Source organism: Myripristis murdjan, chromosome 9, assembly GCF_902150065.1.
Source record: "Myripristis murdjan chromosome 9, fMyrMur1.1, whole genome shotgun sequence".
Taxonomy (NCBI): domain Eukaryota; kingdom Metazoa; phylum Chordata; class Actinopteri; order Holocentriformes; family Holocentridae; genus Myripristis; species Myripristis murdjan.
In genome coordinates this window covers 35,667,507-35,683,546 of record NC_043988.1, presented here as the reverse complement: position 1 = coordinate 35,683,546, position 16,040 = coordinate 35,667,507, and the positions used below count along the sequence as shown (strand labels likewise).

At 41.1% G+C, this 16,040-nt stretch overlaps 1 protein-coding gene across 1 annotated transcript in view; it reads right to left on the bottom strand.

Annotated features, from left to right (window-relative positions):
- LOC115365013 (GTPase IMAP family member 8-like) overlaps positions 1–12,903 on the bottom strand; it is a 57,558-nt gene extending 44,655 nt beyond the window's left edge. Inside the window, exons 1-3 of the mRNA XM_030059724.1 lie at positions 12,821–12,903; positions 11,977–12,042; positions 8,859–8,918 (exon numbers count right to left, since the gene is read on the bottom strand). Of these exons, the coding sequence (XP_029915584.1) occupies positions 8,859–8,918; positions 11,977–12,004 (88 nt within the window). The 5' untranslated portion in view covers positions 12,005–12,042; positions 12,821–12,903. The remainder of the gene's footprint in view (positions 1–8,858; positions 8,919–11,976; positions 12,043–12,820) is intronic.
- Between the last annotated feature and the right edge of the window lie 3,137 nt (positions 12,904–16,040).

Here is a 16,040-nt window from a genome sequence, read left to right as displayed (position 1 = left end):
CTGCAAAATCAAATACAAGTGAAGAACACCATATCCAGTCTGTTGTTGAGTACAGTGTTAGGAGCGTCAGAAGTGACATAGCTCACTGACTGGAGGTGCAGAGGAGAGGGTGCATGGAGCCTGCTGACCCATTCAGAGCTTCACATATCTTCACCTCTGCAGATCTGCAACTCTTTGGAAGTCCAATACTTACTGTGTGATATTTACTGACAGCGAGTGGAGAAAATACAACACAGTGCAGACATGCATGAACATTCTGCACACAGTGGAATTCACTATCAGATACTGAAGACTGAAAGCCCTGTGTGCTAAAGGCCATCTTTTACAGTCTAAATGTGAGTTTTATGGTACAGCTCCTGAACGGAAAATTCTCTGACTGACAGACTATGACATATGAATGAATGCATGATTTTTTTATCCATGTGTCATGCGATAGTATTCGGCCCATTCATCATAAGATGAAAAGAATGTGTCAGTCAGAGGAAATAAAATCTTCATGGGATAAACATTTCCAACCCAGTCTCCATGGGGAAATGTCACCCTTTTACGTTTCTGCAAACTAGGGAAATGTTATCATATCAACGTTTCCAAGCTCAAATTTGTTACATATCAACATTCAATTGTTATAGTGGCCCCTGCGCCCGGGTCACGTGACTTCCAAGTTTCTGACTGCAAAAGGAAGCAAGATGGCGGACATTTTGTTCATTCTCAGTGGAAAATGTAATATTTTAAGGTAGTTTCTGTATTAAAATGTGTTTTGATGACATTTCTAGCGAGAAATATGCACTTTGTTTTCATAATCTGTGTTCAGTGAATGTATACGTTCTCTAGTTTGTTAGTAATCACGATCATTTCGCCCAGACTTGCCAGCAAAACGTTGGAATCCAACATTGTTGACATCCGTATAGTGCCAAAGCAGCCTAGAAAATGCAATATTTTGAGGTCGTTTCTATATTTAAATGTGTTTTGATAATATTTCCAGCGAAAAATGTGCACTTCTTGCATAATGTGGGTTCAGTGAATGTATACGGTCTTTAATTTGTTAGTTATCATGAAGATTTCGCCCGGTCTTGCCAGCAAATGTTGGAATCCAACATTGTTGATCCGACATTGTTGACATCCGTTGCCATGGTGCCATGGTATGACACAAACATCTTACTGTCCCATAAAAGCCCTTTATTTTCTTGCTTTCCAAGCCGTTTTTATTCCAAAGACAACATATGTGGACGTTCATATTATAAATCTGATTACTTTTAATTTGGATATCTTGCAAACTTGAAGCGTTAATATAACTGTCCATGGAACCCACCAACGTGAATAGGCTACTTGATAAAATATCCGAAATAAATCAACATTGTTTGAATGTTTTTTTTTCCCCTCTCAAACAAAACCAACTAAAGGCAGGGTAATTTATGTTTCGGCTGCGGGAAATGGTTAATATATTTGTTTCAATATTCATTTTTACGACCATTTAAAACCCGGAAGTAAACCAAGCCTGCCTGCCTCCCCCAGCCAAGAAGCTTAGCCTATACTAAAAAAAAAAAAAAAAAAAAAAAAATCCGAAATTAACCAACAGCTTAACTTTTTCTTAACATTGGTCATCTAGATGGAGTGTAATTAGCAGTTTGGCTGCAGTAAATATTTTATTATATTCCACCCCCCAGCTCTCGTATGCACTTGTTTACAGCTTATAAAGTTGGTTTCCTGTGCGGGTGGCTGTGATGAGGTAGATCACTGTTTAGACTGTTGCACACTCTTTGCTTAATGTTGCACAGTTGACGTTGTTTAAGCCCTCAATTTTATTAATTCTATGTAAAGTCTCATTTACACAAACCTGGGTGAAGATTGATCGTCTAAACAATCTACTTCAGTAATTTATTAGTTTCTAGATAAATTATTTTAGCCGACCGTCACCTCAGAAGCCAGCACATTCGTTGCCATGACGACGCTGGCAGCTGCCATATTACGTCCCTCCGATTAACCTGACATGACACATTTGACAGCGACACAGCCGTAGCCGACAACCCACAAGACACAGAGCTCATTGATTTCAACGAGGCGCCTTTACTTGACACCATATTAAGGTATTGTTACAGTTATTGGCAGTTATCCATATTGCACGCCCAAAGGATAACGCAGGCAAACTTGTAGCCTCCAAAATTCCAATCACTCTCTTATTCAACTTACCAGTCAAAACAGCGCCTCCCCGAGTGCCGCCGAGGTAATTACTCTTCAGGTGTGAGAGAACTTCAGTGTACTTTGTTGTAACAATTAAATGTGCTTTTTTAATAAACTGAGTGGAATGAAAACCAAGAATGTTGTGTCGTGCTATTAACCTCATGTCTCAGCTGTCTCTTGAATTCTGATCTTATTTTCCTGTAGAGGAACTACATGTAAATAGACTGAAATGCAGCTATGGTGTGTATTGGCTATTTCTGTTGACTTCAGTGATCCAGGAATAGAGAACCAAATTAATAGATCTGCCATTCATGAAGCAGGCTGTTCTCATTCAACGTTCATACAAATTCCTACGAAAAATATTGCACTATAATTTGTATATTTCCCACGTAATTGTGAACCAGAAAGTTGTGCTCACGTGACCTATGCGCTGCAGGCTGGTCTTACTGTGAAAACAAAATAAATGTCGCACATTCCTTTTATTCTCGGTGGAAAATGCAATATTTTAAGAGAGCTTATGCATTCAAATGCGTTTTGATAACATTTCTAGTAGGGATGTCCCGATCACGTTTTTTTGCCCCCGAGTCCGAGTCCGAGTCATTTGATTTTGAGTATCTGCCGATACCGAGTCCCGATCCGATACTTCTATAAAACCAGGAAATGATATGTTATTAATGACTGAACAAAAATGACAAGATGATGTATCAGTAATTATTTCACCTGAGGGTTGACAGAGTACTTTTTACTGTAACAATATGTTAAATTATTATTTGTTTTAACAATGTAAATTGCTTATCAAACAGACCTAACAATTCAGCTACCAGTGAATGAGCAGTAGTATGCATGTGATAACATAGATTGAAAAATAAGCCGAAGTGATACGTCTTCTCTGAATAGACAAGCTAAGCCAGTGTGCTGCTGTTAGCCAGTGAAAACAGAGCGGAGTGGCAACTCTTCGCTTTGTTACACAATCTATGTCAGTGCGCTGCTGTAGCCTGGGAAGTTTCTTTGCCTTTTAGACTCGGTTTCCGTTATATTTGGCTAATTCCGCGATTCCGTCCGTGATACTAGCAGCATATCACCAGAGCCCATCTACTGTATTAGAGTTTCTCTGATATCACGCGCCTCAGCTTCAAAACAAACTACTGCGTGCTGCCGTGTTCTGCGCATGCGCTGTTCAGTGGCGTCTGTCACAGACAGACCCGGCCTGTAAACGTTGGTATTTTATTCTTAATAATGTATTATCACTAATAGCCCATATATTGAAAATGTGATTAAAAATAATAACAATAATTAAAGCTGCAAGCAGCATTGGACGGGCCCTCGCCCCCCCGTGCACGTCGGGGATGGCGCGCGCATCGAAGTGCAGACAATTCGTCCGTTTGTGCCAGTTTTAAGGGTATTTTTTGGGGCTTTTATTTTGAAAGAGTCGGGGGCTTTTATTTTGAAAGGCAGAGGATGTCCAAGTGTGTGGTTGATATGAGTACTGGCAGCTGTGTCGTGATCAGACCAAACTGCAGCCAGACAGAAAAATCCTCATTCAATCCAATGGAGAAATGGAGAAAACCCACCCCTGTTTGAGGTGTCACAGCTCGGTCACCGTTTGAGTGACAGACTTAATTTTAACTTTAAATGTGTCACAAGACCTTGATCTACAAATCTCATATTTACAAGTTTTTTCCATCCTGTGCTGTTTTGGAGCTATGGCAGTTTAAGTTTGAGAGTGTTTTCTGCTCCCTCTGAGGCTTTATAATCGGTGTGTATTGGCATTCCTGCAGGCAGCTAGAGTGAGTCACATGACCAGGCAGAGAGGAGAGCAGAGCAGAGCACACCAAAGTCCAAAAGTGTTAAACACGTCTTCACAGCGGCCAGAAACTTGGTCACATTAAAACAAAAATTACATACTTTTGTAGGAATTTTCATCCTCTTTCCATCTGCATAGGTTTGGAAGCAGTCAGACTTTTAGTTTAGACGGCTGGGGCCTAATTAGTGCCCAGTGCCTGCCAAGTTTCTGCCTCTTCACACCAGAGTCCATAGGGAAAAAGGAGGTTTTGGCCACTCCGACTTTGAGAGCTTTTTACAAAAAAACTAAGCGAGGAGTGACGAAATCCTGAACAACTTTTGTTAAGCACTGTATCCTCTGTTCATGTATTAGCGTTTCAAGTCGCTGCCATTTACGGCCTCGGAGGAGATAGATTCGGCGTAAAGCGAAAATTTGGGCGAAAACGTGACTTTGAAATGCAAATTGCGGACTTCCTGTTGGTTTTAGATCGGGGGGCGAGCACGAAAGTTGTCGGACTTGATGAGATCCACATTTCGGCTTTGGTTTGGTCTTTCTAGCACATTCCTGTGGGCCGCAGCGGCTGCCTTTGCATGCCTAGGTGGCGCTACCGAGCCCATTTTTGCACCTTGGGGGTCCATTTGTCCATTTTATCAAATTTTTCGCCAGACCTCGCCTGCGTGCCAAATTTGGTGAGTTTTGGAGTATGTTTAGGGGGTCAAATTAAGGTTTATTTTGATGAAATAAGAAGAAGAAGAAAGGAGAAGAAAAAACGAAGCAATAACAATAGGGCTTCACACTGTTCCAGTGCTTGGGCCCTAAATATACATATGTATATATATTATTTATCCGATACCTGATCGGGACATAACGTCCGAGTCCCGATCGAGTCTTCAGTCATGTGATCGGCCCCGATTTCCGATCATATGATCGGATCGGGACAACCCTAGTACTTAGTTTAATTTTGACATGAATACATTTAAACCCAGATTACCCAACATTAGACCAGCTAAAAGGCCTCCTTACATTGCACAACTCTGTGTCAGTGTGGAGGAGACAGTGAAGAATGGGTCCAACAAAGACAAAACAATCAAACAATAAAACTGCTATTAATTTTTGAAGTATATCTTTGTGTTTGACACATTCTTTTTAGGCTAAATTGTTGAGGTCACATTGAATATTGTTCACTCTATTGTCATCCTGGACCATCAAACATCCTGTGCGTCATCTGTTCTGTGTTATCATGTTTGGTTCAGTAGATATGATGCAAAAATTCAGTTATAGTGGAAAGTAAAATGGCTGTTTTGGCATCCAAATGGCATTTTTGTGATGATTCTGTTTCTGAAAATGTTCAGGGCCCCAAACTGTATAAGTGTATCAAGGGTCATGCTTTTATGAAAAAAATAACATATCACCTCAAATTAACTGTAATCTTTGATCAGCAGCCTGTGTTGGACCAACATAAGCCATACGTGCTCTGTGGGAGTGATGTATAATTAATATTGTAACATAATTTTTAAGATCACATGACAGATTTCAGGCTGGATGTTAAAACCCTGAAGTGAATTTACTCACGCTGGTCGACAGAGCTTCCCTCTGATGACAGACTGTGTGTTGTGGTGGATTTCATCCCTGTAACAAGATGATACCATCAGTCAGTACATCACCATCCTACACAAGAGAAAAACAAAACTACATTTGTGATGAATTTACATACAGTTCAAGACGGAGCCTGTTGCTGAGTACAGTTTCTGCCCTGTAAAGAGATGACATCATCAATGAAATTAACTTTCTACTTAATGCTTTAACTGTGTCATAAATCATTATTAGTATATGGTTCAGAATGTTCTCCTGCACTTACCAGCAGCTCTAACAGGATCCCAGTTGCGAGGTGTTGGTGTTTGTTGATCAGCAGCTGCATCTTCAAACACATCACAGCTCACAGGCTCTCCATTGTTCTCCTTCACTACTTGACCCAGGCAAGTTAACAGCTCTGGGAGTTCAAGGTTCATTCGGTTCAAGTGTCTGTATCTACATTCTCTGATCAGGTCCTTTAAGGCTGGATGTTGCATGTAGTTTCCAGCTGATGTCTCCTCTCTGGGTGTTGATGTCAGTACCAGTGAATGATCAAAAGAGCGCTCACTGAAGGTTTCAAGGACTCTGTGTAACCTCTGTTTCTGATCCTCAGTGAAGTCTTCAGGCTGTAGTACCAGCAGGAACACATGAGGTCCAGGGGCAGAGAGGCTCACACAGCTTTCTACATCCTGTGTCAGTTTGTCTTGAGAGATGTTGGGAAACAGCAGATCTGGAGTGTTGATGAGCGTTATTTTCTTCTCCTTCAGCTGTCGACTCACTCTCAGACAGTGGTCAGCTGCTCTCTGAAGATTAAACACAGTCTCTCCCAGTATGAAGTTCCCCACTTCCCTCCTGTGAGTCCAGCTGTTCCCCAGCAGCACAACCCTCAGCTCAGACACTGAAATGAAAATGCATAGTAAACACAGAGAACCAATGCAACTGTACACCAAATGTAAGTTTACACACTGATTCTTGGGAATTTGGATAAAACAGGTTTTAATTTTGAGAAAAAAAGTGTGTTAAAATACAAAATCTGAAGGCATATCATTATAGGCCAAGGTCTTGGCTGTTCAGCAATGTACCGGTGCAACCTCCTCATTTTGCATTTTTTTCATAAAATAGGTTTTTCCAGTTATTGGGCTACTTTGTTTTTGTCAACACCGTCACCGTAATGTTTTTTTTTTTTTTTTATAATTTGAAGAACATATTTTTGTATTAAAGAGACTATTACTTTAATAACTCAACAGCACCAAAGAAACATATTGTAAGCATATTCATTTAAAACCAATATAACTGCCTCTGACGGTGGTGACACTAATCTGACGGTGGTGACAGTGGCCTCATTAAAACATACATTTCCAAAATTTATACCACTCAAGTCAATGGCTCCTTGCTTAACAACTTTATTTAACTATTTGGTACAAAAAATAACAATCCTGAGCTCTGTTATAAGCATTTTTCAGACTTCAGTCATCACCGTCACACAGAAAACCTGACGGTGGTGACGTCTGACGGTGGTGACAAAAACCTGCTCTTTCACATGATCAGCATGAGTTGTTCACATTAGCCAGCTTGTTTCCCCCCTGTTGCTACCTGCATCAGACCTCTTCTTAAAAAGTATACATTTATTCCATAATCTAATTTAATATTTTTTATACAGAAGTGACGGTGTTGACAATTTATGGCTGTGACAGTAGCAGTGTCCAAAAATATGAAGAGATTTAAGAGAAAATAGCAAACTTCCAGGAGCCTGAGCGGTCTTGAAGCATGCAGTAGAGCTGACGGTTTGAAAAGGGCTCCTCAGGAATGTAACTGACCTTGTAGTTTTTTTTAATTATTATTTTTTAAATAAATATCTGACAGTGGTGACGAATATCTGGGACACATTTTGAGCAACCACAAAATAATAGTAAATATTGTTCAAAACCCATCGTTTGTAGTTTTTAATACATATTATGATGTACTCTTTCATGTGGTAAAGATATTATTCAGTGAAATTATAACTTTTTGTTGTTTTAATCAAGTTGAAATGATTATCTCCTGTCCGAGGACAACTGGTTTTATAGGCCATGGGCCAACATATAATCATTAAATTAATACAAATTAAAAATAAACCTATGAAAAAAACTTACAAATGTGCAAAGGACCCCATGATTATGCCGTTGATTCTTTTTATTCATTAAAATGTTGTAAATTTCCAGCAGAAATAGCATTTTTCTTAGTGGGACATGATTTATCCAAATTCTCAAGAATCAGTGTTACATCAACATATTAACATTTAACTGAAATCAGTGCAAACACACCGGGAAATGATCAGGTCAGATTTGAGGTGAACCTGAAGACGCTGAGGCGAAACGCGTTGTTCCCTCTAAATAAAGTGTTACAGTAAAGTCTGAGTCAGTGTGCGGAGGATCTGTTTGTATGATATTAAGATTTAATTTCACTTGTGAAACGCATGAATGCAACTACACTATTTTTATGCCTCACTTTGCAAACCTGTATGTTGGAGCTTCCAAACCATCGCTAAATCCATTGAGGACGTGAGCATGGAAAAAGAACACACACACACACACACACACACACACACACACACAAACAGAGATGTGTGCACACCCAGAACAAATGCAAAGACAAACACAAAACATGGAAGAGCGAGGGCTCTATTTTAACAATCTGTTCTCCTGGTCTGCAGCTCCTTCAGGCTCCAAGTCTCTGCTGCTGTTTGAACGGTGGAAAAAAGGCTGAGCTGCTCCAGGCTCCTGGTTCTAAAGGCTTGTACTGAGTCTCTTCATTAATCATGGCTGTGGAACAAGCAGAGTGCTCGCTGGCGCCCCCTATGTAGGCCACAATTACTATCTTGATAATGAGCTTCAGAGAGCAGAGAAACCTGCAGCACTGACCTCAGAGCTGCTGTTTGTTGCTCAGTCACTTTCAGCAACGCAGCAACACTGCAGCTGAGCTCAGCTCATTTTAAGATCAACACGCCCATGGAGCTCAGATGGACACAAGACACTTTGCTGTTACCACAAGGGGGCGCTGGATGGGGAAATGAAAACTGAGCTGCTTGGAAACTAGAGAAGACACTTGAGTCGTGCTTGGAGAAGCTTTGCACCAGGTGGAATAACAGGAGCCAGAAACTGGAAGATCAGAGGTCAACCAGAGCAAGAGAACTCCAAATGAAGTTATTCATCAAACTCCTATCATAAAACATGGGAGTCAATAAACTGATTGAATCTCACAGTTTATGTCTACCTGTTATGAGACGTTGGAAACTTAAATCTTATGAATCACCACAACAGTTCTGGTTCAGCTCAGTTTAACTCACTGTTAGGTGGCAGGAAGTCATAGCTGCTGCTGCGCTTCAAGGTTCTCACATCTTCTGTCTCTGTAAGATACAGAAAAATAAACAAAGTTATATCAAACCAGGGTCAATTCAAAGTTCATTTGGACTGACATGTCTCAAATAATCTGTAGACTTTAGTTAAATGTACCAGGTTTACTGATGTGCCTCTTTTGCTGCACAAACAACAATTATCTTCATTTGGTTTTCAGTTCAGTTCAACTTTAATTTACTGTCGTTATACAATGCTGAGGCTGATATACCAGGGAAAGTGAGTTGTGCTTCACTAAAACACTGCAACATTGCGCACACACACACACACACACACACACACACACACACACTCAAACACACACACACACTCAAACACACACACACGCCATCATTTTAATAAGCAACACGAAGCAGAAACTACACTCTGACGGTAGAACTGAAAAACACTTGTGTCTTTTGCTTTTTCTCTCTGCAGGACAGCAATTGCAAAAACGTTTTGTCATGCATGTAGTAAACACACACACACACACACACACACACACACACACACACAAACACATATCCAAATGTGAAAAGTATGGATGTGTATTCTGAACATAACACACAATCAGTACAAATAGGAAGAAAGAAAACATTTTTTTCTCAAAATGTTCTACTGTAACTCTCCAAGAACAACAACAGCACAGAAGAGGAAAACAAAAACAGAAAAACATTCGGCTAAATCTCGACTTTTTTGTGGGTCTGACCAAAAGGTTTCTTCTTTGCCTCCTCCTGACTGACTGACTGACTGTCAATCAAACCAACAATCTACTTGACTGAGCCACTGAGGGGTGAACGGGTGAACTTGCTCTGACTCGTGTTCTGGGGCCAAGCATAAACCGATGTCCTTTGTCTATCTTTGGATTCACAATCTATTTATTCATAGTGGCGAATAAACATGCTCACTGTAGCACAGGTACAACATCAAGTTTCATATCCAGTGCAAACAATAATGTTCCCATTCATCAACTCAAACATGAGAGTAAAAACTTGTCGGCTGTCCACAGAGATGGTCAACAAACTGTTTGCCTCCCGTCTCACACACCTGACTGTCTTCACCCACAGCTCAGCTATATACACTTCCTTCATTAACTCTGTTTTTAAGTGAGCTCATTATTCATCTAAAAGTGTTTTGTCATCTCTAAATGTGGAAAGGCAGTTGGCAAAATAATGCAGCAATGTAGAGACGAGTAAATTTGGTAAATTTCAGTTTTTAGTTTTTAGTCTTTTTTTCTTTTCTTTTTTTTTTTTCTTTTTTTTTTCAAATTTCATGTTTTTTGTGAGCTGCTGAGTGATTCAACAGCTCCAAGTTGTTCAGGAAGACTGTACCAAAGTCTGAAGCCATGTGATGCAAAAGCTGCATCCCGAGTCTCTGTTTTACTTTTAGAAACTATGGGCCCTATCTTGCGCCAGACTCCCTAAACCCGCTATTTGCGGATTTAGGATTTAGGAAGAGGCGTTCCCCCGTAAAAGTTGCTATCTTGTGCACCTCCCGCTATCCGCAAAACACCTCCGCTACCCGCTATATTATGAATAGGTGTGTTTTGGGCGTTACGCCAGACCAATCAGTGTGCCAGGTGCCATTGCCTTTAAGGGCAGGCTGCGCTATCCTAAATCCTAAATCCTAAACCCGCGATGGAGAGAGGGAGGGAGATTTTCTCAGGGCTTCTACTGAGGCTAAAGCAAGTTGGCTTTATATACATATTATATATTATATTATAGGCGAGTTAATTCGGGAGGTGGAGCCACATGTGTCCAAGTGGACGCGTCACAAGGTTGTACTGATTGAGTAAAATCCCCGGGCCACACCACACACACACAAGAGGCAGAGGTGGAACTATGTGTAAACTAATTTATTGACAAGGTAGATTGGGCAAATAAAATATTAAAAATAAAAATATAGCACAGCTGCTGGCTTATGATAAAACAATAAAACGTGCTGGCGTAAGTGTCCAATTAAAACAGTCTTTCCTCTAAACAGTCTATATGAGTAATATACTCAGTCCATTCCGGCGGCGTCCCGGTATCAGTCCGACCGTGTGTGTGGCGAGGCTCCGTCGGGGCGCGCATTGAAGCCGCCTGGGCGCGCTCTCGTAACAGCCCAAACTTTAGGGATAGCGGATAGCGGGTGGTCCTGACCACCCGCTATCCGCTATCCCTAAAGTGTGTGCGCAAGATAGCAACTTTAGGGATAGCGCATGAAACACGCCCACGACGCACCTCCAGGCGCAAATGATGCAGTCGGCATAACGGATAGCGGGTAGCGGGTGGCGCAAGATACCGTTTAGGGATAGCGGAGGTTCCTAAATCCGCAATTTGCGGGTAGCGGGTCGTGGCAGCGGATAGCGGGTGGCACAAGATAGGGCCCTATAAAAGACTTTGGGATTTTTATGCACCTGTGGATCAACAGGTGTGCAGGAGACCAGAGACAAAGACAGAAGAAAAGACTCCCACACACTGTCCACATCACTTGATAACAGATTCACACTAAATATGTTAAATAACCCAATGAAGGTCTTGGTAACTGGAGGTGGGAAAAACTGCTGTTTGAGTGCAGCGAGGACACAGGATTTAATGTGGGTCTGAACTCAACTTTCAAAATATTTCACTATGGAGGAAAAGATAGATAGATAGATAGATAGATAGATTTTTATTGTCATTGCACAATCATATACGTATAATAATGCAACGAAATTAGGGCTCAGTCCTTTCGGTGCAGGGGAGAATAGAAAGACAACAAGCAATAAAATACAGGACAAAACAAAAGTCAACACAGTCAGTGAAATGGGGAGAAAAGTTTCACTGCAGCAAATCTACAGAGCAGCACAGCTTGTGTTGTGCAACCAGTGAAATGTAATGATCTGTCGCCACCAAGTGGAATTTTAATGTCATTACACCACTGGAATGACAAGAGCAGCTAGAATGAAGCAAAAACTAAGAGAATAAGATGAACCTCCTGGACCCCTGAGGACAAAGTGGGTCAGTGCAGCAGCACACAGAGAGATAAGTCAGTGAACAGGAGTAACATTCACAGTTAGTTCAGCTTCAGAAAAGGAGTGTCTGGACTCACCAGATGCTGCAGTCGCTGCCTCTGCCATCGTGTCACTGAACTGGAACCCAGCAGAGAGAAACTCACCTGGAGGAGAACATGAAGAAGCTTCATGAAGGGAGGCGTTCCATGTAGAAACTGCACATTTTAGAAATGTGATTCACTCATTTCAGTCCCAGCAGACCTTCATCAGAGTGTCAGAATAGTTTCCTGTGCACCGAGTCTCCAACTTAACCCATGCACACAACTGGAACTGCAATGACTTCATATTAAAAGATAACTGATGTTTGTATCCTGTAACTCTCCTTTTTGTAATACAGTCACTCTATATGGATATTTCTCATGCATGGTTTGTGTATCAGGCCACTCATTGCACTATAGAGGCTGCACTGTGGTTTAGTTCATAATGTTTATTTTTTGTAGACCACTGACATTTAATAATATCTGTAATATTAAAGAGTCATAACTTTAACATTCTTGCCTGTTGCCTTGAGTTTTCATCAGTGGAATTGGAAGTTATTTGTCATTTTCAAGATGATGTCATCATATACAATCTTTCTCTCAAAGTATCTTATGAGCAATTTTACAGTCCAGTGTTTGTTTGGTCTCCCTTGTCAACATGATGACCTGCTTACAGTAACACTGAGTCAGCAGGTTCATTACCTGTGATGAGGCTGATGATGAACACCTGTGTGAGCCTGTAACTGTGCTGTTATCGATCAAACCTGTGGACAAATGGAATGAGGATGAGCTGCAATTCATGCTTTGTGTCAGATTACATATTTATTCATTATAGCAACTTGCTTCTAAAATGTTTGTTCATTTATTCAGGGCAGGTTAACAGTTCAGTTGTACACGTTCTCACCTGGAAGTCCGCTGTCAGCCACTGAGCTGCTTCATATCCACACTGTGGACTCAAACCAGCAACCTCCAGCTCACATGCAGCTTTGTGCCCTTTGTGTGTACCTGGAGGTGCAGCTGGGTGTGGCTGAGAGGAAACTCGCTGCTGTCACAACGACATGCCGACACAAAAACAAGTTTAATTCCCAGTGGGCTAGTTCTGTTGTAAGCTGTGTGAAAGAGAGGTTTTTCTCTTATCATTCATATTCCCTGAAATATAGCCAAAAAATCATAAATTCCTCCAGGGTATGTAAACTTATGAGCACAACTGTACATACAGTATGCACGTCCAGGAAATATCCCATTGCTCTTAATAACTCACTTTTTCATTTTGTTAATAGTCTCCATTCTGTACACCAGTTGACTGTATCAAGAAGGCACTTAATGCATTTGTCTTCAAATCCTACTCATGAAAAAAAAAAAAAAAAAAATCATCTGCATATGGTAGAATACTTATCATTTCCCTTCCAAAAATTCTCCTAGAAAAGTGTTACATCAAATTTTAGTACCCCCACATCATTTGAAACATTGATATACGGAAACCAAGGTCTAATCATGTTGTGTAATAACACCCAGCTCATTTTGTTGGAGAGTTTTAAACACAAACAGCAGGGGGCGTCACAGGGATCGTCTCTCCCCATAAACACTACAGTCTGGCTCGATGTCAGCAGTTGATAAAGGTTTTCTGCAACTTTGGAGCAGCAGCCACACAACCTTTGTTCTTCCCCGATGAACCACTAGATGGCAGCATCAGAAAAGCACTGGACAGCGCCACGACCGAGCGACCCTGATCAGCTGTTTCAGCACTGGACAGCGCCATGACCGAGCGACCATGATCAGCGGTTTCAGCACTGGACAGCGCCACGACCGAGTGACCCTGATCAGCGGTTTCAGCACTGGACAGCGCCACGACCGAGCCGCCCTGATCAGCGGTTTCAGCACTGGACAGCGCCACGACCGAGCGACCCTGATCAGCGGTTTCAGCACTGGACAGCGCCCAGGCAGCCTTGCCCTGTGTTCTGACAGTAGGGGGGAAACAAGCAGCCCTCTGCAGAGACCTGTATCATAAAGCTGGATTAGCATACCCGGGGTTTCTCTTATCTAGCTTCACTTAACCAGACATCTACAATCCCGATTTTCTGTACCACGAAGCAGGCTTATCAACTCGCTAACTGAACCCAAGGTTTTCCCGTCTAGATCTGTGCATGCTCACATAAAAAGGGCGGTGTTTGCTGCATACGACCAATCGCACACATGGAAAAATCCACCAGAGCTGCATACTTTACGGCGGAGGAGTCATTTATTTATTTTTCTGTTTCTTACAGAGACAGAAGATGTGAGACCCAGGAAGCGCAGCAGTAGCATTGGGATCCTGTCACCTAACAGTGAGTTAAACTGAGCTTAACCAGAACTGTTGTGGTGATCCATAAGATTTAAGTTTCCAACGTCTCAAACAGGTAGACATAAACTGTAAGAGTCAATCAGTTTATTTCCTCGCATGTTTTGTGATAGAAGTTTAATGAATAACTACATTTGGAGTCAAAATGTCACAGCCCCCGCTTGCTCTAGTTGACCTCTGATCTTCCAGTTTCTGGCTCCTGTTATTCCACCTGGTGCAAAGCTTCAAATTATTCAACATCATACAGAGCAGAAGCACAACTGTTTAATTTCTCACATCCATGGTGACTTTAGTCCCGTTGTTCTCTCAGGATTTCTGCTTCATTTGGCTGCTGTTGTTCATAAGAATCTCATTCTCAGTTATATAAGATATATAATATAATAATTATATACAAATAGCATTATATACAAATAACCCTAATACTTACCACTGGTTCAGGGGTTACGGTATGAGAAGCTCATATTACAAACATGTGACACACAGGGGACTCTTCTGTGATTGGACGGTCGAAGTGTCAGTAGGCCCACAGAGTTACCGTAATGGCACTGTATATAGGCGCAATGCGCCGTTTCTCCGGTTTCTGACTTTTTTTTCTTTTTTTTTTTAAGTTTCTGTATGTCATGAACAGTTTAGGAGATACAGGTATGTAAAGCAGGCATGCCGAATCCTGTCGGCTCAGACATCATCGCTTTAAGAGACATCTTTGCTGTCTTCCCCGGGCTTCATGAACCTGCGGTCCATCCTGGGGGCTGCAGTGCGTCACTGAAGGCTAACGTACAGTGGAAGATACGAGACTGAAAGCCATGTGTGCTAAAGGTCATCTTTTACAGTCTAAATGTGAGTTTTATGGCACAGCTCCTGAACGGAAAATTCTCTGACTGACAGACTATGGCATATGAATGAATGCATGATTTTTTTTTTATCCATGTGTCATGCCATATTATTCAGCCCATTCCTCATAAGATGAAAAAAATCTGTCAGTCAGAGGAAATAAAATCTTCATGCGATAAACATTTCAAATACAAAGTGAAATCAAAATCAAATACAGTTTTTTTTTTTAATAAAGAATTTTTTATGCTGATGAGGAGCACTGTATTGAACAAAATATTACAAGGTTTCCAATAAGAAAGGATAATAAAAACCAAACTTGTATTCATTTTTCAACATCATTTAAATGACACAGTGAACAAGTTTGTTTTTTTCCTGCATGTTAAAAGAGTCTGGTTTCAACACAGAGTGGCAGAATACGAAACCTCAGCTCAGCACACCATGATCTGCACTTCTTAGTTAAATTATGTGAGAAATGATTGTCTGTAACTTACTTATATTTCATCATTCTAGATGTGCTTATTTTGGGTTTATTTCAGATTTTATCAGCTCACTTTTCCTTTATGTCACTGACCACAGTTTCTGTAAACATGGGAATATTAACACTTTCATTATTGGAGAATAGAAAAATCATCTGCATATGGTAGAATACATACCATTTCCCTTCCAAACATTAACCTAGAAAAGTGTTGTATCATATTTTAGTATCACCACATCATTTGAAACACTAATATACTGAAACCAAGGTTCATGTTGTGTAATAACATCAAGCTTGTTTGGATGGACAGTTTAAACACAAACAGCAGGGGGCGTCACAGGGATCATCTCTCCCCATAAACACTACAGTCTGATTGGATGTCAGTCAAATGGATGACTGGATGTCAAGTTTTCTGCAGCTTTGGAGCAGCAGCCACACAACCTCTGTTCTTCCCTGATGAACCACTAGATGGCAGCATCA